This window comes from Monodelphis domestica, chromosome 5, assembly GCF_027887165.1.
Source record: "Monodelphis domestica isolate mMonDom1 chromosome 5, mMonDom1.pri, whole genome shotgun sequence".
In the NCBI taxonomy this organism is placed as follows: Eukaryota; Metazoa; Chordata; class Mammalia; order Didelphimorphia; family Didelphidae; genus Monodelphis; species Monodelphis domestica.
In genome coordinates, this window is record NC_077231.1 from 213,073,562 (window position 1) to 213,101,483 (window position 27,922).

Genomic DNA, 27,922 nt, shown 5'->3' on the forward strand with positions numbered 1-27,922 from the left:
GAGCATGACATGGAGCAAAGCAGAATTATCTTTATGCTGTGTATCTCAGGGCAATTCTTGGGCACCTCCAAAGAGCCCCATCCAAGGCTGATCCCAATGTGTTCAGGACTTACGACGGTGAGGTTCACCTCACCCCCATCTGTATGGTTGAAGAGAACGGAACAGCTCCACCTGACTGTCCATGAAGCTGACCTTTTAAACACTAAAGGGTTTTCCAGACAGAAGAAGTCTGAACAAGAAAAGTAGGTTCCACTGTTCAACAAGGCCTCCAAATCCCATTCATGCTTTTAAAAAAAGGCTTTGTTGGCTAGCTGAAGCTATAAATTGGATTCCTCTCCACATTAAGTGATTGATTGAAGCTACAGATTAAAGGGAATAAATACGAACAAGCTTTTTGTTTACCAATGGGAAATGTAAGTAAGCCTACTTGAAAACATACCTGAATGGCAGGGCTCCCTTCCCCTACTGAGCCATTCCTCTCTCCATACTGCAAAAACAATCTGCTCCAAGACAATTTGGACAAGAGGGCTTTCTGCTTAGCCTGAGAGGGAAAGGGACAGGCACTGTGCACTTGAGATTTATTGTTTCCAGATGTGCTTTGCTATAGGATTTTCTGGAAGATTTCAGAGTGTGATGATGATGTAGTACTTGGGGAACAATAGGGACAAGAGAGAAAAACATGGAGTATGAAAAGGGAATTCTTATAGAGGTAATATAGTTTAGAATTTTTTTCAAAGATCCCAAACAAAGGGTGGAGGACCTTGCTATTTCCAAGGCACTGTCCTCTGAGTCAGAGGTATTTCCTTTTTCCATTAAAAAGGGATGGGCAGGATAATTTCTATTCTAAATACATGACAAGATTCATATTCAAAACAAATTCTGCTTGTTAGCTGAGTGCTATTTTGATATTTAACCAGTCCTACTTACCGACTGCATATTAATCCGCTATCCTGAACACTGTCTCCCTTAATTATATGTGTAAATCCATCCCCCCAATCCCTGTAGCACTCAAAAAATAAGGGGGACTCCAAGGACTGGCAGTTCTATTTTAAAATCTTTTGCCTGTGAATTACGATGCCATCTGTGGCCATAAAAGGATTTTGGAAGTGAAAGGGAAGGAGAAAGCCAGAGGAATATCCTGCTTTACAAATGAGATAGAACCATGTCTATTAAAACAATGGGCATGGATGAGTTTTCATCAGGATTGTTTAAAGGAAGAAACATGGGGCATTCAAACCAAATGGGAAAATGTGAGGCATCTTCCACAGTGGCTAAATGTCTCTGTAACAATGCCATTTCACTAAACACAAACATTTACAATGCATTGTTATTTTTTATAATGATATGCATGATTATAATTCATTCAGTACTGCAAATACCTTTTTCTTATCCCTTCCCTGGCACTGAGCTTATAACCAAAAAACATTAGCCCCAGATGGTGTAAATAATAAATGAAGATAAAGAATCAATGCACTATTAATTCATAATGTGCCTCTAGTATCCTTGATCAGCATAACAATGCACTGTGATTTAAGATAGTTCCGTGTGTGTGGTGATAACATTAACAAATAATAAGACATCTACAAATTAATTTACTTGGTCATATAAATCAAAATAATATGGACTCTCTGCTTTAATCAAGAAACCATTTTTTTAATCCAATATGTAAATGTGGCATAGTGGGAAAACCCTGGATTTGGGGATTGGAAGTCGTGATTCTAAGACTGTGTGACCTTGGACAAGTCCCTTAACTTATCTAGGTCATAGATCCCCTACTTCTTAAAAAAAAAATGAAGGCATCAGAAGAGATGGTCTAACATCTCTTTCCAGTTATAAATCCAATGATGCAAATCTGATGGTTGACACACAACCTGTATGTGATCAGTACAACAAGGGAATGGGCAAAAAAGGAGCATCTTTAGGAGCATGAGTGGTATGTTCTATCTGCTGTCAACTGAGAGTAAATTCACTGAGCCACAATTGGCAATGGGAAATGGTGCAAAATGCTTCCAATTCATAGCTTTCCCAGGTATCCTCTGTTTCCTGTTGGTTTATTACAGTAGTGACCAAAAGCCTTTTGACTGGCTGCTGAGACAGGACTGGTCATTCTTTCAAAAGAGAATGAATGAACCAAAGTTCTCTATCTTTCTTGGTGGAGAGTAAGACAAGAACTGCTAAGAGACAGCAGGTGAGGAAAGAGTAAATAGGTGCTGTTACTAGTTGCATTAGATCCCCAACCAGGGATGGTTGCCTCCATTTCTTCTGTTTCTATTGTTTTGCTTTCCTACTCTTAGAAAAATGAGAATCAGAGACAAATGGACTCATGTATGATCTTTTGAGCCTCAAAAGGTCAGAAAGGTCATTAGGGGTCCACCAAATCAAAGCTCATAGCTGGTACCTGCAGTAGCCAAACCAGGCTAACCTGAAGGGTAACCTGCTTGAGTCCATTCTCCCTTGAGACCAACATGGTAGAAGACTGGGTTTCAGATTTCAACTCTTATGATATCTCATCAGTAAATAGCCCTTTATAAAAGCCAATTGAAATTAGGTGGTTAACTTACACTAAGGAATATACCAACTAGCTAGCTGATATTGGTGAGGCACTAACTGGCATTGCTATTGGGAAAATGATAATTGGTCAGCTGATATTAGTGGGGGGAATACATGGAATTGGGGTTCAGGAGGAATAATAGTAAAGAAGGATACTCTATTATCCCTCAGGGTTCCCCCTGAGGAGGGAACCACAATAGCTGAACTTTGGGGGCCCAACCTGCCTGTGGTAATTTGGGGTCATTAGAGTAAGTCCAAAGCCTAGCTCTGTGCTACATCAGAATCCTAAGATTTGCTTTTTCCCAAGCTAATTCATAAGTGTATCTATAAAATAAAAATTATTAAAAGCAGTAATACTCTAACTCAAATCCTTCACCTTTCTCACTTCCTTTATTTTTCTTATCAGACTCTAAAATTTCCATTTTCAGATTTCCAAATCCTACAAAAACTGTAATTATACTAAATGGAGAGGGGGTAAGAGAGGAAAGGGAAAGTTGTTGAGAGAGGATTGTGGGTGAAAGTAAGGGAAAAAAATTGATAGATGTGAAAATTTAGAGGAGGAGACACAAGGATGAAAGGTCTATATATTTGAGATTTTTCGTCCCTCAAGGACTCTCTCTCTCTTTCCCTGATTGGCAGTGTAGAGTTATCTGAGAGCTGCGTGCTGAGCCTTTCAGCATCTTAGCATGGCTACAAGCTATTGTCTGGTTCGGTGGTGAGTTTCTGGCTGAATTTTCCTCCTTTACTTTCCAACTTTTTCCTCTCAGAAGCCTCTAATCTTCTTCAGAGACCTAGAGGCGGGGAGTTTAAAACTCCCCCTGACATAGACCAGGTAGGAGAAATCCTATATCCTCTTTTTTCCTTCTCCTTAAATTCCTTCCCTCTATATTAATTAAATTACCATAAATTTCCAGACTGACTTGGGAATTTTATTTGGCGACCATTTAAATCTAGATTTAAAGTCACAACCCTAAAATTATCTGATACCACCCCCCCAAGGGACCTTCCTTTGTTAAACCAAACCCACATCTGTGTCTAACAGATTAGGAAACATCCCATACCTGGAGTTGATCATCTCTCTAATGAAAGGAAGGAAGCGTATTTCACTCTTTCTGTACTCACTTTATCTGATATGAGTTCATCTGACCTCCTCTTCTGACCCACCCCTGCCCCATACATGTCCTTATCTTCAAAGCAAGAGAACTGGTTGGATCAGGGATGTCAAACTCCAAAAAAAAAAAATTATGCATGTGGGCTACATATTAGCTTTGTTGTTCAGTCATTCAGTAGTGTCCAACTCTATGTGACCCCATGGATTTTGGCCATGGAGTTTTCCAGGCAAAGATATTGATGTAGACGGCAATTTCCTTCTTTGGTGAGTCCCCACTTTATTTATTTGTTTGTTTATTTGTTTATTTTTTAAACCCTTACCTTCCACCTTAGACTCAATATTGTGTATTGGTTCCAAGGCAGTAGAGTGGTAAGGGCTAGGCAATGGGGGTAAAGTGACTTGCCCAGGGTCACACAGCTAGGAAGTGTCTATGGACAAATTTGAACCTAGGACCTCCCATCTCTATGTCCCCACTTTAAAGATGAGGAACTGAGGCAAACAGGAGTTAAGTGACTTGCCCAGGATTACAAAACTAGTAAATTTCTGAGGCTGGGTTTAAATCAGATCTTGACTCCAAGCCCAGTTCTATCTGTTCTACCAGCTAGCTGCCCCCATATATTGACTTAAAAAACCCTAAATTCACATCATCTGTGTATTTTATTTTCATTTATTTGGCTAAACTTTTCCCAGACACTGACTGCAAGTCAGTGGGGAAATGAGATTCTCCAACCTGTGCTCCAGCCACACATGCTGGGTCTACTTTCATTTACATTTACCTCTCCTAACAAGCCTGGGGGCCATGTAGGCTATTATTAGGTGAGCATGACAGCAAAATGAATCAAGCTTCTCCACTATAGCTAGGAAAAGAATTTCTATAAGCGATGACCAATCATCTTTCAGGGAACATTTTTCTTTTTTTCTTCTGATTACATTATTTCTAGCATGATATGGAAACTCTCAGCTTGGCATCATAAGCACCCCAACTTGGTAACACGCCCTCTTCATTCCCTGACTATATTTGTACACACAAATACACACACGAGGATATAGAGCGTATTGAGAGGGACCGCTCGTTTTTACCTTTTGTCGCTGCTGAATGTTGCTCACGGCATCAGGCTGGAAGTCCAGTTTGTCTGTGCGGCAGAGTTTCCAATAGAGAATGACAATGATGGTCATCACCACAATCACTGGAATCACCACGCCAACAATGATCCACAGGTTATTGCTTTGGGACCCAGAAGGTGATCTTTTCACCCGATCTACCGCTGTGGATAGGAAGGCAAGAGAAGTCCTTCTAAACAGTTGCCTTTGTTGAAAGACCCATCATGAAGCAGCTTGGTGTCGTGGAAAGAACTTGACTTCTAATCTCAGTTCTAATACAAATAATAATGCTAATAAAAGTAGCAGTAGTAGCAACAATAGAACTAACATTTATATAGTGTCTACCATGTGCCAAACACCTCTAAGTGCTTTAGAAATATTATCTTATTTGTAGATGCTATTGTGATTTCCATTTTAGAGTTTTGAAATGGAACAAAGATTAAGTGCCTTGTCCAGGGTCACACAGGTAGTAATTATCTGAGGTAAGACTTGAACTCAGGTCTTCTACCTTGGGGCATAGACAGTTCAAATATTTTGATCAAGGTTACATGTTTAGTGAATAGCAGAGTCCGGACAAGAGACAAGTTTTTGCTTTCCCTCCCAGGTTCTGCTAATATGCCATCTTACCTATTACATTTTCATGGAATGACCCATAAGTGAGTATAACTTATCTAACTAAACTAAACGAACTAAACACAAATTGAAAGTTTATTACTTGTTGAGAACTGATTTTTGTCTTTTGAGATTAGGGTAACCAATATTAGCAACCACAATACTCGGTCCAGAAGTGGTATAAGATAAGTCTGAGATAGAACATGGCTGACTCCATGATATCAAACTCTGAAGGACAAGAACAAAGCAAAAAACATCTATGGATTTTCTGGAGAACCTGAGGTTTATTTCAGCATATTATTTCTTAAACTGAAAAGGCTTCTTAAATACGCCTTTTATTCTCATTGTCTTCATTTGCCCAACAAGACTTTTCTTAGCCTCTTGAAATGAGGTTTGGTTTCTCTCTAATATTTCTTTCTCACTATTTTTCTAATATTGTGTTCTCAAATTCTTTCAAACCAAAGCCAATCCTATGCTTCCTCAAAATTCTCTCCCAGTCTAATCTTGAACTACCCCAGATTTCCTCCTATCTTTAGAGAACTCTTTTAATTTATTTTTATTTCTTCTTCCTACTCGTCCCTCCTCCAAAAGTTGAGCCCTTGGCTCTCTGTTCTTCTCTCACTTTATCCTCCACCAAGGAAATCACTCTCTCTCATCATTTCAACTATCACCTCTCTTTGACAATGACCCTTAACTTTATATTTTTCACTCCAGCTTTCCCCAGCTAAAATGCCCTCTTCCCTGATTATCTCTTCCGTACCCATCATACAAGACCCAGCTCAAATTTTGCTTTATACTTTGACAATATCAGTCTGTATATCTCCTCACTTCCATTTGTTTTCTCTAATTCATAATGAGTACACTGTTGTAAAGTTCTTGTAGCTGTATCATACAATTTAATATAATATTAAATTATCATAGCATGATATATGATGCTACCTGATTTGCTAACTGTACCTTGTCCATCTTGTCTTTCTACCTATGCTGCAAATCTTCTGTGCATCTCACAATGGTTTTATCCCAGCGCAGAGCACAAAGTAGGTACTCAAAAAATACTAGGTGATGATAGCCAATATGCATTGTAAGAGAGAAGAGACCCAGGGGTAGGAAAGCTAGACAGATGAAATAACTGAATTTTTCCTTTTCAACTCTAGCTCTATTATTATCTGCATAGTGGGTTTCTTCTGCATAAAAAAAAGCAGGTGTATAAAAAGCTGTGCCAACGTCAAACTCAATTCAAAGGAACAGGATTCTAGTACCACTAGTAACTTTAAAAAGAAAGGCTGGAGACACAAAAAACTTCTAATCCAGCCCTGTTTCCTAATTTTTCTGAGCTGCCTCCTGGCTTTATCCTAAGTGTTGAGCTGCCTCCTAGCCTGGCCCTAAGCGTTCTCTATTTCTCCCTCTCCACCAGTTCCAAAGCTAGACCCTTCTTGAAACAGTGGTACTTATCATTAGAAGTTTAAAAGGTGTCCAAGGGAAGATGGGTTTAAAAGAAAGTGGACTATATGCTTAAAAGATGCTCAACTCCTCTTATAATCAATTTTCTGATAATCATGGAGTTTGGATAGCCAATAAGAGTTTAAGCAATCTCCATTTTCAGGACTTTTGCAATTAAGATAAACTTTAGATATTTAAAAATCGATTTCATGAGTCACTATGAAGTAATCAGGTCAAAGTATCTTATTGTACTGTATATTTAAGAAATGCCTTTTAAATTATAATTACTATAACTGACAATTTCATCATGCTTTAAGATTCACAAAGTACTTTATACATATCTCATCTGCTCATTTCCACCCCTCTCCGGAGGAGAGACAACAGAAGTTAATTCATAGTTCATAAATATCATTTTCTAAAATTGTTTTGCCACCCTTGTATTACTTGCCAGTTTTTAAAACTTCTATTTATTCTAAAATAAAACATATATATAAAAATATAAAATCCCTATGCATATCATGGTAAGCATCTAATTTCTTTTACTGTTTAAGTTTCACTTTTCTCTTGCCAAGATTGTATTTTGATTTCCTTCTTCTACCTAAAAACATTTTTAAAAAGTCAAACTTTATTAAAGTGTGTACACACAGTGTGTGTGTGTATATATATATATATATATATGTATATATATACTTATGTATATAATATATATATATGTATATAGATTTCTATCCCATTCATTCCCTGTATCCCTTCTCTCAACCCCAAATACTTAAAATCTGAAAGAAAAGATAAAGAGGGCAGTTTATACAAGAGGAGAGAAAATATTATCTCGTTACAAAAATACACATCAAACTGGCTTTTTTTGGGGGAAAAGAAGCTCTGTGATTTTTTGGGGGGACTTAGAGGAAAAAACCCAGCCTACTCTGTTCTACCCATATTTCATTCTTTTCCACATATAAAATTTCAGATAAAAGATTCTGGCAAAAATAAATAATAAAACATATTTATCTAAACTAAAAGGAAAAATAATAGTAGATATGGAGAAATGTATACTGAAAAAATGTAAAATTTAATTTTAAATACGTAATTGTAAATATTACTTTTTTAAAACTCTGGGTTGTTGACTAGACATTTTTTAAATAAACAATGATAACTTGAACTACATGCAAATGTAAGCACACACAATGGAAATTTGGGGAAATACACTATGTTTATAATACCACTTAAAATGTATATTAACTTTTCAAAAACAATAGCCCCAAAACAAACAGAGGGGTTTTGGGCACAGTTAAATACAGAGCTCTGCCTCCCTTTTAAAAGTACTTAGATAACAAAGACACTTACGCTGGGCAATTACGCCCTGGATGCGGTAGCCCATGATAATGGCGGCTCTCTGGATATCTATCCTGTTGATCATATCTGAAGACTTTGCTGCACTGAGCCTTTCTCCATCTTGATCTTCTACAAAATAAATTAGTTGGACTGGATAGTCATCACCTTCTAGCCGGGAGACATTAACAACCTGAAAAAACATCAGATAATTATAGATTATTTCAGGGTGTTCTTTCTCTATCATTTAATACTCTAGTGAAGAAAGCCTGTGTCTCCTGAGATTTATTTTTGCATACGTAAAATTTGTTTTTGCTACCTAAATGTCAAAATCACATTGGCACTCTGTCTGGCAGGGATCGATTCAAACCAATGGGAAGTGACCTACAAACGTAGGGTAGAAGAATATAAGAATTGTACCCAAGATCTGTCTAGTCCATTCTGTTGCCAATAGATGCCCCAAGGGAATGGTCCTTGGGGGCACATGGCAACAGACTCATGGCAATGCTAGAAGTAGGAGGAATCTTCAAGATTTTCTAGTCCTTTGGTTGAGGAAACTGAGTTCCTGAGAGGAAAAGTGACAGCACACAGCAAGCCAAAGGCAGATTCTAGATTGAAACCAATATTCTCTGATTCCAAGTCTAGTGCTCTATCAGCTACACCGTGATGCCTTCCTTCCTTCTTATCTTTCAGGCTTTAATGAACAAGTGTGTGCTTCCCTTTCCATGCTATTCATGCTTTTCACAGATTCTGACAATGTTTTTTCCTCTCAGCCTTTGTCTTTCTCATTTCTTCATCCTTCATTTTTCAATTAACAAGCACTTATTTCTTTCCCTCCTTAGTCTACCTTCTCCCCTCCCAATTTTAAAGAACAAAACGTTTGCAATAAATAATTGTAGTCAAGCAAATTCTCCCTCTAGCTATGTCCAAAAATGTATGTCTCATTCTGCATATTGAATCCATTATCTTTCTGTCAGGAGGTGCATAGCACAGATCATCAGTCTTTACTGATCAGCCTTTCCAAATAGAAGCCTCTTTATCCTTTTAGGATATCCTCATTTGGCAGTGATTATACTAATTGCCTTTCTTTCTCTAGAACACTTTTTATATTTATTTTGGAGGATGTGATCAGAACTGCCTACAAGAAAAGGCACACCACAGGCTATATAAACCTATATACCTTGATCCTATATAATAGTCAATGTCCTATTTTCCATTTTATTTCTCCCATTCTTTTTTTTTAAACCCTTACCTTCTGTCTTAGAATCAATACTGTGTATTGATTCCAAGTATAGTTCCCATTCATAGTTGATCATTAAAAAAAAAAAAATCATGGGCAGGGGGCAGTTGGGTAGCTCAGTGGATTGAGAGCCAAGCCTAGAGACAAGAGGTCCTGGATTCAAATTTGGCCTCAGACACTTCCTAGCTGGATGACCCTGGGCAAGTCCTTTAACCCCCATTGCCTAGCCCTTACCACTCTTCTGTTGTGGAACCAATACTTAGGAATCAATTCTAAGACAGAAGATAAAGGTTTGAAAAAACTCATCTGTCATTCTTTAGTCCATATGCAGAGGTTAATTAGATGTCTACTTCTCTACACCACCTTGGCTTTTTCATTAACTTCAAGAGTTTATTTAATGTTACTAAATTTGGAATTTTCATTGTGCACTCACTTCTCCAGCTCATTAAAAAAGCTATTGTTTAATATTAATCCAATTACCAACATCTCCATAGTTCTATTTCTCCATTTCTAGAGAATGTCTACTAAACCTTGTTCCTTATTTCCTGTCCTTAAAACAGTCCCCCATTCACATTGTTTTTTTAAATAATATCTCCTTTTTTCCAAAGGAGGGGAAAGGAAGGTAAAGACAGGATAACAAAAAAAAAAAAAGAAAAGAAAAGGGGATCACTGAGGACAGTTTTTGTGGCTGTGGCTTTGAATCATTTTAATTTCTTATTGATAGATAGATATAGAAATATACATATGTTAAACTCTTGCCTTTCTTCTTACTATTAATACTATGTTTTGGTTTCAAGGCAGAAGAGTGGTAAAGGCTCGGCAATGGGGATTAAGTGACTTGCTCAGGGTCACACAGCTTAGGAAGTATCTGACCTCAGATTTGAAACCAGGACTTCCCCTCTCTAGGCCTGGCACTCTCTCCACTGAGCCATCTAGTTGCCTCCTAAAATATATTTTTAAATTAACAAAACTCTATTCTCTTTTTCCCACTTCCCTCCCACCATCCAGGAGAAAAGAAAAACAAACCCTTGAAGGCTTTTTTTTTTAATGCAGAAAAGAAAACCAAAAGAAGGTCAGAAAAAAGCACAAAGAAGGATAGCTTTGAATTATAGGCTAAATATATTAAATATATAGAAATGTATTAAATTATATTATATTAAATTATTAAGTATATTAAATTATAGATTTATATATAATACATATTATATATAATATATATATTAAATATAACTGTATGAAATATATAGAAATAAATACAAGCTGTAGAGATCTGCAATGTCATGAACAATCTTTTTTCCCTTGTTTTTTGTATATGGAAAGGCCCACTTTTTTTAGTGTGTGTCAAATTCACAATGAAATATTTACATTTTTTAATTTATGAGGTCTTTTATATTATGACCCAATTTTGATAATATTTTTTGCCTAAAAATTTATCAAAGGTTTTCTAAAAATCAAAGATGTACCTGGTTTCCCTTGATCCTTGTAGCAATTCCTCTCTTTTCTGCTCACTCCCCACAGAAGAACTGGCTAATAAATTATCCAGGTATGATTTCCAATTAAAGAAAGTTGTTGACTTTTTTTTCATGAGATATTTTGGTATAAATATTCAGAAATTCTATCCTTTTTATCATGTTAATTCAATAATTTGTAATTGTTTTAATCCCTTCTGGAAACATTCTTTTATACAAGGTCAATATCTGTAATCTAACAGTCATCCAACATAATTATTTGCAATAATCACTTACATCTTTTGATTATGGGCCTTCCCACTCCCCACTGTGATTTCATTTCCAAATTACTTTTAACTTTTGGGTCAATGCCATTCCATCTGGTAATTTATCAATACTTACTTTGTCAATCTGGTTTACTGCATGATAGGAACTGATAATTTAATCTATAGGAAAGTAAAATTTTAATTTGTCTATTTTCAGGTGATAATTTAGGAGACAGACACTCCCTAATATTTTCCTCAGTGAAGATCCAAGAAGAGAATTCAGGTTTTTGCTTTCATTCTTGCATACTTTCTTTTGTTCCATCCAACAAAATTTCAAAATTTTTCTAAGTATTTTTTTATTGTTTAAGAATTCCCTTTGAGGGAATTTTGTAGTACTTTACAAGGTCCTCATGGAAGCATTTAAATTTAAATTTATTCTTAACCTGCCATAATGTTTTCCCTACTGGTATAATCTTTCAAGACTTGGGACAGAGGGTACTCTTTCTTCCCTGAAATAACCTCTTTGACTGACACTTAGACCTGAAGAAGATAATTAGGAGTGCCTACTATTTTTATCCTTAACATAATTCTTTCCTGGATTTCTAATGATGTATTTTAAAGCATTTTCCAGTATCCTTATGGGTGATTTTTATAAACTCTTCTTTTCAAATTTTTCCTACATCTTAATTTTGGGATCTTAGTCTATTCACTGTTCTAAAAGTGAAAATGCTGAATTTCTGAAATCCAAAGAACACTATAAGACCATTCATTCTTCAAATGAATGTACTGGCTTAGAAATAGATGGCCTGGAAGCACCACAGGTAGGTGAATGTAGAGAATCAAAAAGTCATGTATTTTCAAAGCCAGGAAAATGCCACATTTATCCTGAAAGGATAAATCCCAAAAAGGATCTCTTTTTTCCTTTGCCTTTCAAAAATTCAGGACTGCAACATGCTCACAATGCATTCAAGCTGTGCCATAATTCAAGTGGTTTGGGAACACAATTTCAGAGGATCCCAAATATACAGTTCCATTTGTCATAAAATGAACACAAATGAAATACAAGAATGCATCATAATACTATAGTAAGAGCTGAGTGAACATCATTTAGGAAGTGGAGTCTAATTCTTGTCTTTTTCATATTGCATCAGCATTCTCTTCTGTATATGGGCAAATAGTTTCTGAAGGCATCATCCCATTAAACCACAGTATGGTGTCTAAAATTTAAAATAAGGACCCTGAACCATCAATAAAAGGGTTAAGTAATCAGTTTGTGAAGGGAAGAAATTGTATAATACATTTTAGAATTTCCATTAAAAATGTTTAAGGTGGAAAAAAAAGGGTTTAGGCACAAAGAGAGAAGTGTTAATTATCTGAGAAATTCCTTCCTTCTATCTATGGACATTACCCAAGGGATAACTCTTAGTCCATTAGACTTTTCTTCATGAGTTTTATCCTTTGATGAACATAGCCTGCCTCAAAGCTGCAACCTAACTGACTACTTTAGCCTTAACCTCTACCAGAGAGTACCAGTACTCTTCAAATGCACACAAGACATGTCTTTGGGATGAACTATAGTCACTTTAAACTCAATATGCCTCAAGTTCTATAACTCCCTTGATCTATGTCTTTAACTGTCTTATCTTGATATGTTTCTCTGGCCCTCAGATTTCTTATTTGGAAAATGAAGGTGGTTAGCCAGTGTGTGCCAGAGAGGGCTGCTCCTTCCCCCTCTCCATATGCATCTAAGGATATTTCTCCCATCATCCACCCTTCTGCCCAGCAAACCAGTTGGAATGCTTCTTCCCTCCTGTCTGGGGTAAGGCTCACATGTGGTGTGAGGATTGCAGTTTGGGCACTCAGTCTCTAAAAAGTTTGCCATCACTGGCCTAGAGCATCACTAAGGTTTCCCAGCCCCAAAACTGAGCTCCTTCCATCACTCCAAATCAGCAAACTGTGATCCTCCTTTTGGGGCTTTTCTTTTCCAAACTCACTATCATTCTAGTAATCAAATGTATTCTTTCCTTCCCTCTCAGCTACATTCTACCACTTCCTTCTGTCAAGTGAAAGAATAACCTGTAAGATATGGATGGATGACTTATTAATAGTACCAACTATTCCAAACAAATGACATTTTAAAATAAGTTACATGTCCAAATAAATTTCTTTTAAAATTATTTTTATAATTTCTGAACTTAAAAAAATACCAAATCAGGTCAATTTGTAATTGGCAAGATTATAATGAAGTAAAAATGTCAAAATCAGGCAGATTGGAGAAGACACTTGAGGGGGGGGATAGGTAGGAGTTTTTAGTTTTTCTAATTTCTTGAGGTTCTTTCCAACATAATGACTACCACATAGGTAATACTAAATCATAATATTTTGTATTTCATATGTTGAGTGTATTTTTATAATTTTAAATGTGTTCTTAGAAAAGTAAGGTTGCTTTAACTCAAAAGTATCTCAAATTAAGGTAAAATGAAGATTTTTTTTGCATTTCCTTAAAAGGGATAGTACTATACAAGGCTCAAAATCAATCTCAATAAATAATTGTCAAGATAAACTGAAACAATGACATTCTTCATTGTTATAACTGTATCCCAGGATAAACCAAAACTTCTTATATTTCTCCCTACTTGCAGTACACCATATCTCAAAGTAAAAATTTTTTTCAAGATAACCATTTCATTTTTGTCCCCATTTCACCTCCCACCCTTTCTATTTATTACTAATTTATAAAATATTATTTTATTAAGTACCTGCACTACATTGTTTCCTGCAAAGGTGGCTCGTCTCCATACCCTCCTTCTGGCTAAAGATTCACTGAGCAGCCGGGCCAGTTTCCGTTCCATTTCAGCTTGAAACACTTCATTCTGAAGCTGCCTCTCGAAGACACCCAGGAGAACTAAAGTTAAAACAGAATGTAAAGGGGACTGCTTGTTAACCCAGAAGAAGGTAAAGTAGTTGAAGCATAGAGGGGAAATCTGTGCCAGCTAGCAGTCAGGAAATGTGAAGGGGAGCTGCATGCAACCTTTTTTGCTGGTATTTGTGAATCTGGCTTTTCTGATAAGAAATGAGTAACAAAAGAGAGGGAAAGAAGGACCCAGGTAGGATGCTTCCCCCAGGGATGTTTTACAGAGTTTTTCCTCTCCTCTGCTGGTGTGTCGACCCCTTCAGGGAAGGCTGCCAGGGCACCCTCTGTCATGTGTATTTGCCTTTCCCTGGGGCAGCTCATGTTCTGGGTCATGCTTGTCTGCTGAATTACAGTTGGGGCACCACCACATGGCAAGATAGAATCTGTAATGAACTTAGTTTAGATTCAGGGACAGGCAATATAGATGAGTAAGTCATCAGAAATTTCTCTCTTTTTTCTTAAGTCCATGTCTGATGGGCTACAGATGTAACACCAACCCAGATTAGAGAAGAAGAGAACTTGCTGTTCTTTTTCAGTCATTTTAATCATGTCCAACTCTTTATAACATCCCCATCTGGGGGCTTTCTTGGTACAAATAGTTGATTGGCTTGCCATTTCCTTGTCCAGCTCATTTTACAGATGAGAAAACTGAGGCAAACAGGGTTAAGTGATTTGATAGCGCTAGTAAGCCAAATTTGAATTCAAGAAGAGGAGTTTTCCTGATTCCAGGCTCAGTACTCTATCCACTGCACTGCCCAACTGTCCCCAAGAGAATCTGGTATTGCCAGTCAAGTGCCTATTCCTGAGAACAAGAGACTAAGGGAAAGAAATTAGACTGTATTCCTACAAATCCCAAAGAAATAGATAGTAGGCAGAGGATAGCAAGACCCAGTTTCACATAGACTTTGTAGGTTTTGTAGGCAGAGGAACAGTAATTAAATGTATTTCTCTATTAGGCAAAGACAAACAAAAGTTTCCAGTCCCGTCTAACAAACTGGACGTTGTTTCAATTTCAAGGCTACTTTTAAATGTGCATGGTAGATTGATAACAATGGATGACGGAGAAAATATAGAACTACTGAACTCTTTATTGTTCTGTTTTCTCTAGCAAGGATAATAATTTTGAGACTGTAAAACATAGAAAGAAAATGGTTAACAAAAGATTAACCTCCTCACTAAAAAGAAGTGAGATGATGTTAGGAGATTACTTAGCTACCCTCAGCAAGTTCAAAGTGCCAGACCCAGAAGAGCTATTATTTAGACCTCAGGCTACAGAAAAAACAAACAAATAACAGTTTAATGTGATTTCTGAGCTGCTGCCAATTATTTCTTCCTTTTTAAAAAATTCATTAATTTAGAACACTATTCCATGGTTACATGATTCATGTTCTCCCCCTCCCCTTTTTACTCCCCCCTCCCAGAGTTGACAAGCATTTCCACTGGGTTATAAATGTATCACTGTTCAAAACCTATTTTCCATATTATTCATATTTGCAATAGAGTGATCATTTAAAGACAACTTCCCCATTCATATCCCCATTGAACCATGTGATCAGTCCTATGTTTTTCTTCTTTGTTTCTACTCCCACAGTTCTTTCTCTGCATGTGGATAACGTTCTTTCTCATAAGTCCCTCCAAATTGTCCTGGATCATTGCATTGCTGTCAGTAGAGAAGTCCATTACATTCGAATGAACCACAATGTATCTGTCTCTGTGTATAATGTTTTCCTGGTTCTGCTCCTTTCACTCTGCATCACTTCCTGGAGGTTGTTCCAGTCTCCATGGAATTCCTCCAGTTCATTATTCCTTTGAGCACAATAGTATTCCATCACCAACGTATACCACAATTTGTTCAGCCATTCCCCAATTGAAGGGCATCCCCTCATTTTTCAGTTTTTTGCCACTACAAAGCGCAGCTATGAATATTTTTGTATGCGTATTTTTCCTTATTATCTCTTTGGAGTACAAACCCAGCAGTGGTATGACTGGACCAAAGTGCTGCCAGTTATTTAAAAAAATAGTGGAGAATAGAAATAGTGCCACAGGATTCGCAAAAGCTATGCCATTTTTTTTAAAAGGAAAAGAGTAGAGTCTTTAGATTATGACCAGTAAGCTTGATTTTAATTCCTGGTAAAATCCTCAAATGTATTTATATTAAAAGGATGCTTTGTGAGCATTTATAATTTTTTATTGCTAAAGTTTGCTTTTGTACAGCATATGAGTTCCAACAAATTTGCAATTAAACCATCCACCAAGTATAATTCCAAAAGAGAGTTAAGCAAAACAATATAGAATAGTAAAGGATGGAAAATCCTTAAGGAAGGATGCTGTATACCTGGATTTTGCACAGCATTCAACAAAGTTTCTCATGCTGTCCTTGAGGGTGAGATAGAGATATGACCTAGCTACAGTACAGTTAGAGGGATTCAAAAGAGGTTCAATGACCAAATTCAAAGAATAAACATTATTATATCAATATAAGGTCTTTAATGGAATGCCCAGGAATTTGTCTTTGGTCCTGAGCTTTTCAGCTTTATAAAAAATGACATGGATAAAGCTTATCAAATCTACCAATAATACAAAAATGATCACAATAGCTAGCATGTTGGATTCTGTATTCACAGTCTGTATTCACAAGGTTAGGCTGACCTAATAAGAAGGAAATTAACTCAGATAAATATAATATCCTATGTCTGCATTTAAAAAAACAATGAGTACAAGATAGAGGAGACATGGGAAGTCAATAGTACTTGGGAGGGGAAGTATTCGGTACTTTAAATGAATCAAAAGCTCAAATTAGTCAACCATGTACTGTACCAAATAAAAGCCCCATTTGAATTTTTTGTATTGTTTGTTTTGTTCTCACTATCTGAAGTTTAGACTATAATACCAGAGGCAGTGTCCACAATGAGAGAGACCATATTCTCCCTTTACTCTACTGAGACCTCAGCTAGTACTGTGTTTGATTCTGGGTGCCATATTTTAGGAAGGACAAACCAGAAGCTTAGTCCGACGAAGAGAGAAGGCAAAAGGACATATGACAGCTAACAAATGTCAGGTAGAAGAGGAACCAGCCTGCTTCTGTTCGGTTCCAGCAAGTCCAACTCAGGGGAATAGTTGGATTGTAGGGACACAGATTTTGGTTCAATAAGAACTATCCTCCAGTACAAAGGACAGTTTGAAGATGAAGTGAGTTTCGCATCCCTGGTGTCCTTCAAGATGAGGTTGGATGACCACTTGTTAGCAATACTAGAAAGGAGATTCCTGTTTAGGCACAGTTCAGAGCAAATATCTTAGGATTCAGTGGTTCTGTCTTAACTAAATTCATTCAAGCACTTGCAAGTCTGAGAAGCAAGCAGTCATCTTCCGTTCCTAGCTCTATTTAACAAGATAGACAGACTGCCCATCTTTTCCCCACAGCTATTTACTGCCACTTGGCATACATCTGAAGGTTATCTTTCATTAAGGAGGCATCTAATCTCTTTGTTCATTATCTGACTCAAGCCAAGAAGACTCTTATCTGCTGTTTACCTATGACTAGAGTCCTCAGGACTGGGGAGAATTATATACCTGGAGGGCAATAAATCTACAGATATACTCCAGGAACCATTCAGATTGTGTCTTATTGTCATGGTTCAGTCATGCCTAATTCTTCATGACTCCCTCTGACCTGAAGGGTTCATCTTCCAATGCCTTTTAGCATTTTTTTTTAAACCCTTACCTCTGTCATGGAGTCAATACTGTGTAATTGGCTCCAAAGCAGAAGAGTGGTAAGGGCTAGGCAATGGGGGTCAAGTGACTTGCCCAGGGTCACATAGCTGGGAAGTGTCTGAGGCCAGATTTGAACCTAGGACCTCCTATCTCTAGGCCTGACTCTCAATCCACTGAGCTATCCAGCTGTTCCACCCCCCCCCCCCCCATGTCTTTTAGCATTTTAATACTGTCCATGAGGCTTTCTTGGCAAAGATAGTGGAATGGTTTGCTACTTCCTTCTCCAGTTTTAGGCAGGCAAGGGTTAGGTAACTTGCTCATGGTCACACAGTTAGTAAGTGTTTGAGCTCAGTTTTGAACTTTGGTCTTTCTGATTCCAGGCCCGGTGCTCTATTCAATGGGCCATCAAGCAAATCCAAATTGTGTCTTATGGATACCCCTAAATCATACTCTTTGAGATCAGATCTGTAAATCCATTGATGGGATATAGGGAACTTCATCAAGGAACTCTCAGCCAAAGTCAGCATGCATCAGCAGTGTTCTGCAACTTATCCTCTTAGAGAGTCGTGTGAATCACTCAGTAACTAACGTAACTCACCCAGAGACAGCTTTCTCTTTTCAGAGGCCAGCTCTTTATTTCTTATACCATACAGTCTCTAAATAATTCTTCTCAGAGAAAAAAAGTAGAGAAAATCAGTTCATAGGCGTCTCTATCTTCAACTGATTTGGGCCCCAAAATTAACATCTCCCCATAAATTCTGGTCCTGAATTTGGTAAATGAATCATCTTAGCATCTTCAAACTATCATGTAGGCTATACTTACCCGTTCTTACCCAAGATGACTTCATCAGCTGAGATAAATTGAGTTGGGGATACTGGAAGGCTGTAAAAAGGAAAAAAAAAACATTGGGGAGGAGATGCATACATATGTATACATATATGTATATATGTTTGCAGCAGCCAAGAAAACAAGAAGGATAAAATACTGCTTAAAAATCACAATGTATCACAACTACATCATTTCTTCTTTTTTTTATTTCTTCTGTCTTAGATGATGCTGTGTATTGGTTCCAAGGCAGAAGAGTAGTAAGGGCTAGGCAATGGGGGTCAAGTGACTTGCCCAGGGTTACACAGCCAGGACGTGTCTGAGGTTGGATTTGAACCAGGACCTTCCTATCTCTGGGCCTACCTCTCAATCTACTGAGCCAGCCAGCTGTCCCTTACATCCTTTCTTATCTTCAAAATGCTAGGACAAAAGGATGGCTTGGTGTACTCAGAGACCATAAACAAATTCAGAGTCCAATAGATCCAAGGAGAAAAGATATCTTCTATGGCTGAGGAGGAGGGCAGAGGGAAGGAGGTAGAAGAAGATTCAGAGGATCAGAGCTTTAGATATTTAAGGAACTTTGGAGGCCATCATTTGACCCTCTATCATTTTGCAAATTAAAAAAACTGAGACCCATAGAGGCTAAGTGACCTCTCTAAGGTCACAGGGGTAGTAACTACTAGAGACAAGATTTGAATCCAATTTCCTATAACTCCAAACCAAGAGTCTCTTCCAATTTACCATACTGCCACACATACATTCAGACGTGCCAGGAAATATCCTTGATCACAATTTTTCTTTTAAAAATGTTAAAGTAAGTAAGGCAAGCAGGACAATGAATGGACTCCAAACCATGCCATACAAGAGAATGTTTGAAACAACTAGGAATATTTAGATGGGGAAAGGGAAACTGAGGGAAAACAATAACTGCTTTCCACACATTTTAAAGGGTTCTTTAGCTTGGCCCTTGCAGGCAAGACTAGGAACAATGGGTAAGAAATTCGAGGAGGATCAATAGTTTGATTGAATGGGCTGCCTCAAGGAATAATAAAAAGCTCAAATTTCCATAGCACTTTGGTTTATAAAGTGCTTTACATATATCATGTGATAATGAAAATAAATATAATGTGTAATAATTAAATGGTACATGTAATATTTAGGAATTGGTTTTTTATATAATATTAGTAAAAAATTGTTATGGTCACCATTTATAAAATTAACTCTTAAGTCACAAGGATGATTGTAGCTTTTAACAATTTAAATTAATATAAATATAATTTTATTTATATATATATATAAATATAAATATAAGAAGGAAATAAGGAAGGACAGAAGTAGGAAATTATTTCCTAGCCTACCACCCTAAACTCTGATCCGTGGAATTTCAGCTCCCTCCCCGGCCCATGAGGGTGTCTTCTGCCCAAGCCACCAACACTGAAAGGAGTAGAAGAATCAATGCCATGAAATTCATGCCAAAGACCTCGATCTCCTCTATGGTCTCATCTTTTATAGCCCCTTTCTCCATGTCCCTTCCTGTCTCTCTGAGCTGGTCTAGCACATCAAAGGAACCAATCAAAGTCTCCCCAACCCAGACCTATAACCCTTAGTTCCAGGTCATGTTCCCTAGGGCTCTTAACCTGTGATCTCTCTTTGGAGCATTCCATCCACGCTAATTGGATGGGTTGAACGAGAAAAAAAGTTCACAACCCTGGGAGGAAGGGTTCCCTTTACACATCATTTTTGTTGAATTTCATTGCAATCCTATTAAGCAGTACAAATATTATCTCCATTTTACAGATATGTTCTGAAGCCTCAAAGGATTTGCCTAAATTAACACTGCTAGAAAACAACAAAGCTGGGATTCAAACGTAGGTCTTCTGAGTTTAAGCCAAGGCACTGTACACCAGAGCATGTAATAGAATACGTCCCTACCACTAGAGGTCCCCAAGAAGAAGCAGGATGAGCACTTCAGGGAGATGCTATGCTCCACCATGGAATTCAAGCCTTAGTTACAATTTGAACTAGCACAAGCAATTTTGTAATTCTTATTCTACAAACTATCTTTTGGTGATCTACAAATACATATCAGGATTAAAATTTTCTCAGCTCACATTATTTTTTTTAAACCCTTCTCTTCCATCTTAGAATCAATACTGTGTATTGGTTCCAAGGCAAAAGAGTGGGAAGGGCTAGGCAATGGGGGGTTAAGCCCAGAGTCACAGCACTAGGAAGTATCTGAAGTCAAGACCTGCCATCTCTAGGTCTACCTCTCAATCTACTGAGCCACTTGACTGTCCCCAGCTCATATTATTTTTTTTTAATTTAATTTATATGCTACAATTCAATCTTTTGTTCTTCTTTTCACTTCTGACTTAATTAAAAATATGTAAAGTTGGGGGCAGTAAGGTCTGAGAGCCAGGCCTGGAGACAGGAGGTCCTGGGTTCAAATCTGACCTCAGGCACTTCCTAGCTGTGTGACCCTCGGCAAATCACTTAACTCCCCTTGCCTAGCCCTTACCACTCTTCTGCCTGGGAACAAATATACAATATTGATTCTAAGGCAGAAGTAAGGATTGGGTTTTTTTTTTTTAAGAATACGTAAAGTTTAGGGGGCAGCTGGTTTAGGGTGACTCAGTGGGTTGAGAGCCAGGCCTAGATACAGGAGGTCCTAGGTTCAAATATGACCTCAGACACTTCCTAGCTTGTGACCCTGGGCAAGTCACTTGACCCCCATTGCCTAACCCTTACCACTCTTGCACAGTATTGACTCCAAGATGGAAGGTAAGGGTTAAAAAAAAAATGTAAAGTTTAACTTGAGGAAAATAAGAAGCAGAAATTTCCAATCAGCTATCTTATTCATTTTTAGGGATGACTTGCACATATAGACCCTCTACATTTATTGCCACATAAATCAGAAGGGTCAGTCAAATTCCCTCTATCCCAGAAAGTCTATCATCCTTCAGAAGAATGATTTTCAAATTTGATATGGGCATGAAACACTTCTTTTTTGTTTTTCATGATTGGGAATACCAGCCTTTATTTTAGCATAGGATACTGTTGTTATAATTTTTCATTCTGCATTTTTGAAGAGGATCAGTAGCATCAGGGGGTGACTTGCAAATGAATTGGATTTAAGTGAGGCAGAGCTGCACAAAATTATCAGCCTCCCTCTTTCTTGCAGAGTCATCCAAGTCTGGTGGCAAGACAAAGTCAGGACAACTGGCGATGGCCCAGGATGCAGTGAATGACCTTGGAATCTTTGATGTCTAACCAAGCTCTGAGTGTTCCACAGCACCTGCTTCAGTCACCTTCATGGTCATCGGAACAATTTGTTCTCATTTGTTCATTCTACCAGGAGAAGTCTTCACATGCTTGGGTTAGACATCCCCCTAACTCACTGGTGGGTTTAAAGCCTGCCAGTTGCCCTCAGTCTGATTGGACCCATCCGCCAAGACAGTTTTACTGGGGTGGTGCTGCTGTACATCCTACAGCTTTTCAGAGCCACAGGCGAGAGTTGGGTGAAAGATGGACACCAAAAGTGGATGAGCAGGCCTGGAAAAGGTCCAGCCATCCCTTACACCAAAGGTGCTAGTCCTTCCAGAATATCCCATACACTTCTCTAGCATGGAGGCAATGGAACAAACCCAAACTAAACACAGTCACCATCAGCCTTGGCCTTAGAGTCCAAAGGCCTGGGTTTCCCATCCTTACTTTGATATTTGCTAGCTAGGAGACCCTGGGCAAATCAAGTGACCTCATTCAGAGTTTCAGTTTCCTTATCTGCAAACTAGCAGAGATAATACTTGAATGTCCTTCACAGAGCTATGAGAAACATATTTTGTAAATGATAAAGTACTTTCAAAATGCAAATTATAATTATAATTATTATTTACTTTCTTCTAAGAATTATATTGCACTGAGGGGAGAATTAAAGATTAATTATGTAGTCTAAAGGTTCTTAACCAAGAGTCCATGAGCTTTTATTTTTAAGAACTAGTTTTCATTTCAAACCTATGTACTTCATTTTATGCATTTAAAAACATAATCTGGAGAGAGGGATCCATGACACAGAAAAAAAGATTAAGAATCCCTAATCTAGTCAAATCCTTCCATCCTGCTGATGAATAAAATGTCCTGGACAAGCAAAAAGGTTATGCAGCTACTAGTACAAATGTAGAGAAAAGAACACAGATTTTCCGATTCCCAGAATCCAGGCTTTCTTCCCCTGATATACTGCCCACCCTTTCACCTATCAACCATATCAGAGGAAGAATCTTCAGCTTTCTAGGAAACAACGTTTAAAAGTCAATAGATCTGAACCTTCAAGGGCAAATTGTACTTACGTTCAGCAATCTGCAGCACAGGATATCCCAAATAGAAACTGAATTCCACCATACTCAAGTTCCTGAGAACTTCACTGACTTCTGATCCATTCAAGAACCCTTTCTTGCTTTTCACAGCAAATATAATATTGACTGGTCCCTGGCGAGGAGCTGTCCATGATGTCCCCAGAGTTATATTTAATATCTGAAAGAGGAAAGCAAGAATAGAATTTCTAAAAGTTATTGGTTTTTAAGGAGGAAGTGGAATTGAATATGACAGGCAATTGGCTTTATTAAATAGCTGTCGACTGTTAATAATAGCTAGCATTTATGTAGTGCTTTAAGGTTTGCAAAGCCCTTTAAATAAGTTGTCTTTTTTTAAATCACAATCATTTCACTACATCTCGATGGACTAACAATGTAGAAATTCCCTAACCGCCTCCTGGTCTGATAGTGGAAAATAAGGAAAAAAAAATATAACAAACTATATAAAGTGAATTGACTCATTCACTGTTGGAACAACTATCTGTTGTCCTTGGATGAGGGACACCTGCAGGCTTCTCTAAATGGTTATCTCGAGCCTTCAGTTTTGTCTAAAAGGACTTCTTTCACAATTGTAGAAGTATTTAGTCAAGTCCCCTTGTTTCCTGCCCTTGAACAGGGAATGTCTTCTTGTTCAGATAATAAACTGTGCCCTCTGAACAGCAAATATTCCCCCAGGACTCCCTCCCCTTTCTCTATCCCTCCCCCCACAGTGAAAGGTATTATCTATCCTAAGTTGCCTCAGCATGCTACTGACTGGTTATATATTTTAGGCAAGCTGTATTCTTTGAAAAGCTGGAAAAAGTAACTCCATAGCCTAGGAAGTTGAAGCTGCTAACAGCAGCTCCTGAGCATATTAATGCAGTTCTTTTTTTCATTTTAGCCCCCTGTCTTTGACCCACAGTAATCAGAGCCTAGCAGATAGGCAAGACTAGCCCAATAGGTCCCATCTCTCTTAATTGACAAGTTCCCTGATATGCCCTCACTATAAGTAGGTTTTAATATTATCCCAATTTTACAGATGAGAAAACTGAAGCTGAGAAGATGTGACTTGCCCAAGGTCACACAGAGATTGAGAATATGAGTCAGGATTTAAACTCGGCTCTTCCAGACTCCAACTGCAATAATCTACCCCGAGCCACCTAGTTGTCAGTGTATATCTGAGCTTTCAATATGAGCTTTTAGTATCATGTTAATATGTACTGGGGGGTGGGGGGAGGCTGGGTGGCTCAGTGGATTGAGAGCCGGGCCCAGAGATGAGAGGTCCTGGGTTCAAATCCGGCCTCAGACACTTCCTAGCTGTGTGACTGGGCCAGTCACTTGGCCCCCATTGCCTTGTCCTTACCATTCTTCTGCCTTAGAACCAATACACAGTATTGATTCTAAGATGGAAGGTAAGGGTTTAAAAAACAAAAGAATGTATCAGCATCCTCAGCTACTAGGGACCGCTCTCCATCTCTCTTTCTGTCTGTTTCCTGTCTCTCTTGTCCCTCTCTGTGCCTCAATCTCTCTCTTCCTAAAGGAAAAAAAGCCAGAAGCATCAGTCTTGCCCTTGCCTTGGGGCTAGAGCTGTGGTTTTGGAGAAGCCGACACTGCCTTAGGCTCACAGACAGTTCATAGTTTTAACTCCAGAACAGCTGCCCAACCCTGACTTCTACCCATTCTGCTGCTTTTTTGCAGCAGTCCACAGGTCAGCCCCACTGTTAGAAGATGCTTTTTAGAGTAATTCTGAAAGTGCTTCCTCTCCGGCTCCTGTCATGGGCGTCCCATTTCATCTCCCTGCACAAGAGGCATGGGCATCCATTCAAGGCAATTCAACAAGCAACTACTGGAGATACAGACAAAAATCAAATTAGCCACTGTCATCCTTTTTTTCTTAGTATCACTATTACTCCACAATAACTGAGAATGAATGAAATGAATAATAATAATAATGGTTAACACTTATAAGGCATCTAGGTGGCTCATTTTTATGAAATCAAATTTAGCCTCAAAAACTTATAACTATGGGACCCTGGACAATTCACTTAACCCTATTTACCTCAGTTTCCTCATCTATAAAAGGAGCTGGAGAAGGAAATGACAAACCATTCTAGTATCTTTGCCAAGAAAACCCCACTTGGGATCACCAGGTCAGACAACTAAAAATGACTAAACAGAACATTTACATAGTATTATAAGGTTCACAAAATGCTCCTTTGATCCTCTCTACAACCTGGGAGGTAGATTCTATTATTAATATTATCATCCCTATTTGGTGGATGAGGAAACTGAGGCAGACAGCAGTTAAGGGACTTGCCTGAGTCACACAGCTAGTGTCAGAGGCCAGATTTGAATTCAGGTCTTCCTAATTCCAGACCCAGTGTTCCTCTCCACCATGCTACCTTACTTCTTCTACAAAATTAATTTTAAAAGCATTTATTAAACACCTATTATATGTTAAATATCCAGACATTCAAGGTGAAAGAAACCTTAAAAACAATGAGTCCAGTATTTTCATTTTACACACTTGGAAACTGAGGTTCAAGAAAGTTAAGTGACTTGTTCAAGATAACACAGTTAGTAAATATCTAAGGCAAGATTTGAATCTATCTCTCAGCATTTTAGTGTACAAGGAAGACATCTTTTTTGAATAGTTAAAAAACCCTTATTTTCTGTCCTAATAACAACTCTAAGACAAAAGAGCAAGGGTTAGGTAAACAGTGTTGTACAGCTAGGTAGTTCCTGAAGCTAGATTTAAACCCAGATCCTCCTGACTCTGGGGTTGGTGCTCTATCCACTGTGCCACCTAGCGGCCTCAAGGAGTGCTTTTAAAGCTACATTTTGTCCTCCAGAATCAAATATCTGTGGGAGTTTTATTTTGTTTTGTTTTCTTTTAATTCAACAAACAAGTAGAACCTTATACTGTATCTTTCATTCTTTTCATGTATCCAGGACACTGGATTTCTGGTGTAAGAGTCATTGTTTCAATGCTGACAGAAATGAAACCAAGTTAGCACCCAGGTGCCAATGATCCTCTGTAGGTCATGCCATAGAGACACCTCAAAAAGCTAGACACAGCAGCCTTAAAAAGTTCACTTCCCATCAACCACTGAGGAGGCAAGACATTACCACTCATTTATCACTTCCTCTGACCTGAAGCTTGGGTGCCGCTGATGCTAAATCTCCCTGCCAGCCTTCCCCACAACAAAAGTTGTTTTGGATTTATTGCCTACTGGGTCGATCACTACAGAAACAGAATCTGGTGACTGTTTGGCAGCTCCATCCTGAAGATCCAAGACAAAGGTTGTGGGCACGGCTTTCCTGACAATGAGCTGACATAATCCTTTGTCTTCTTCAGGTTTAATGCCAAGTGGTAGCACCCAATTGACTCTGCAAAGTGGCCCATAATGCAATACATGCCTTCTTTTGTATGCCCTTCAAGGGGTTCTATCATCAGCAAAGAGTAGCTCTTGGATGAATGAATGGCTCAGTGGCTCAATTACACTAAGTTTATTTGTAGCGTAACATCAGAGGCTATATAGGAACAACCCATGACCATTTTATCTACACGATTTTGTTCAGCCAAAGATTTCTAGTAAATGACCTCTAGATTATTAGAAGCCTATGTGACTACTAGCTAATGCAGTTTTCTAAGTATTTTTTAACCCTTCCCTTCCACCTTAGACACAATACTATATATTGGTTCCAAGGCAGAAGAGTGGTAAGGGATAGGCAATGGGGGTTAAGTGACTTGTCTAGGGTCACACAGCTGGGAAGTGTCTGAGGCCACACTTGAACCTAGGGCCTCCCATCTCTGGATATGGCTCTTAATCCACTGAGCTACCCAGCTGCCCCTTCCTAAGTATTTCTAAAAGCCCTGAGAGATAATATCAAAGCAGTGCACAAAAGCAGCATGAACTATGAGCCCTTTTGGAGCCCCCATTCCCTTTTGAGATAGGGAACATTTATATGTCAAACAGGTCCAAAGGAATGGAGCTATATATTCAACATCTCTATTTTGGGTTTATGGTGACATCTAATGACAGTAAAGTGCACAGAGCATTGGCCTTGGAATCAGGAAGACTTAAATCTAAATCCTGCTTTAGTCACTTACTAGATGTGGAACCCTGAGCAAATCATTTAATCTTTTAACCTACTTAATCGACATCTTCAGCTTCAGTTTTTCCATCTGAAAAATGGGAATAATAATAACAACAGCTATCTCACAAGGTTGTTTTGAGAATTAAATGAGATGGTCTGTATAAAACATCTTGTAAAACCTAAAGTAAATATGTATATGTTTCAATTGTCTGGTTGCCTTTTATTTATTTCTATTTAAAAGAAATTTAAATATATACATGTATTATGTATATTACATATATATATATATATATATCACTGTATAAATACTATTATTATAAACTCAAGGACAAAGTAGGAGTGAAAATCTCTTTACCCCCTATGTGTAAACTTGTTTCCCTATATAGGTTTGTGGTAACCTGCTCTTCAATCCCCAGGTCATTTTTTTATGAGTCAGAGGTATAAGAAAACTGTGACTCTAGTTAACATTTGATAGCCCAGATATATAAATTTGTATTGGTTATGTTTCCTAGCAATATTTTTTTAAAATAACTTCATGATTCCTCGGAATTCAGAGCTTTCAGAATAAAAAAAAAGAAAAAATTAGCCTTAATCACAACTATCTATCTCGATAGATACTATAGATGACCAGAAGGAATCCAATCCTCTCACCTACTTGAGCCAGAAGCTTAGGCTCCAATTCCCTTAACGTGGCATCTCAGTCTACACAGCCCTGCAGAGATCACCCAGAGTTGAGACAGTGGTCCTACCACTGAGAGCAGAGGTCATGGTCTTGACTCCGCTGAGTGGTTGAGCAGTCAGCCTGTGTCGGGGTCAGCATGCTTTAAGGGTTATAACTCCTTGCCAGGGGAGAGTCAAACGAGGCCCCAGTCAGGAGATGACTTGCTAAGAGTTCATTAAGTACCTTTGGAGCTTTTCCTAATGCTG

At 38.1% G+C, this 27,922-nt stretch overlaps 1 protein-coding gene across 5 annotated transcripts in view; it reads right to left on the reverse strand.

Moving 5' to 3' along the window:
• KIAA1549 (KIAA1549 ortholog) overlaps window positions 1-27,922 on the reverse strand; it is a 181,215-nt gene that overhangs the window by 75,030 nt on the left and 78,263 nt on the right. For all 5 annotated transcript variants that reach the window (XR_008912321.1, XR_008912320.1, XM_056799748.1 and 2 more), the window contains exons 6-10: window positions 22,892-23,075; window positions 18,546-18,605; window positions 13,857-14,002; window positions 8,159-8,336; window positions 4,742-4,926 (exon numbers count right to left, since the gene is read on the reverse strand). Coding sequence is in view for 3 of the 5 variants with exons in the window: in XM_056799748.1 (XP_056655726.1) it covers window positions 4,742-4,926; window positions 8,159-8,336; window positions 13,857-14,002; window positions 18,546-18,605; window positions 22,892-23,075 (753 nt within the window). In the remaining 2 variants the exon portion in view is untranslated. The remainder of the gene's footprint in view (window positions 1-4,741; window positions 4,927-8,158; window positions 8,337-13,856; window positions 14,003-18,545; window positions 18,606-22,891; window positions 23,076-27,922) is intronic.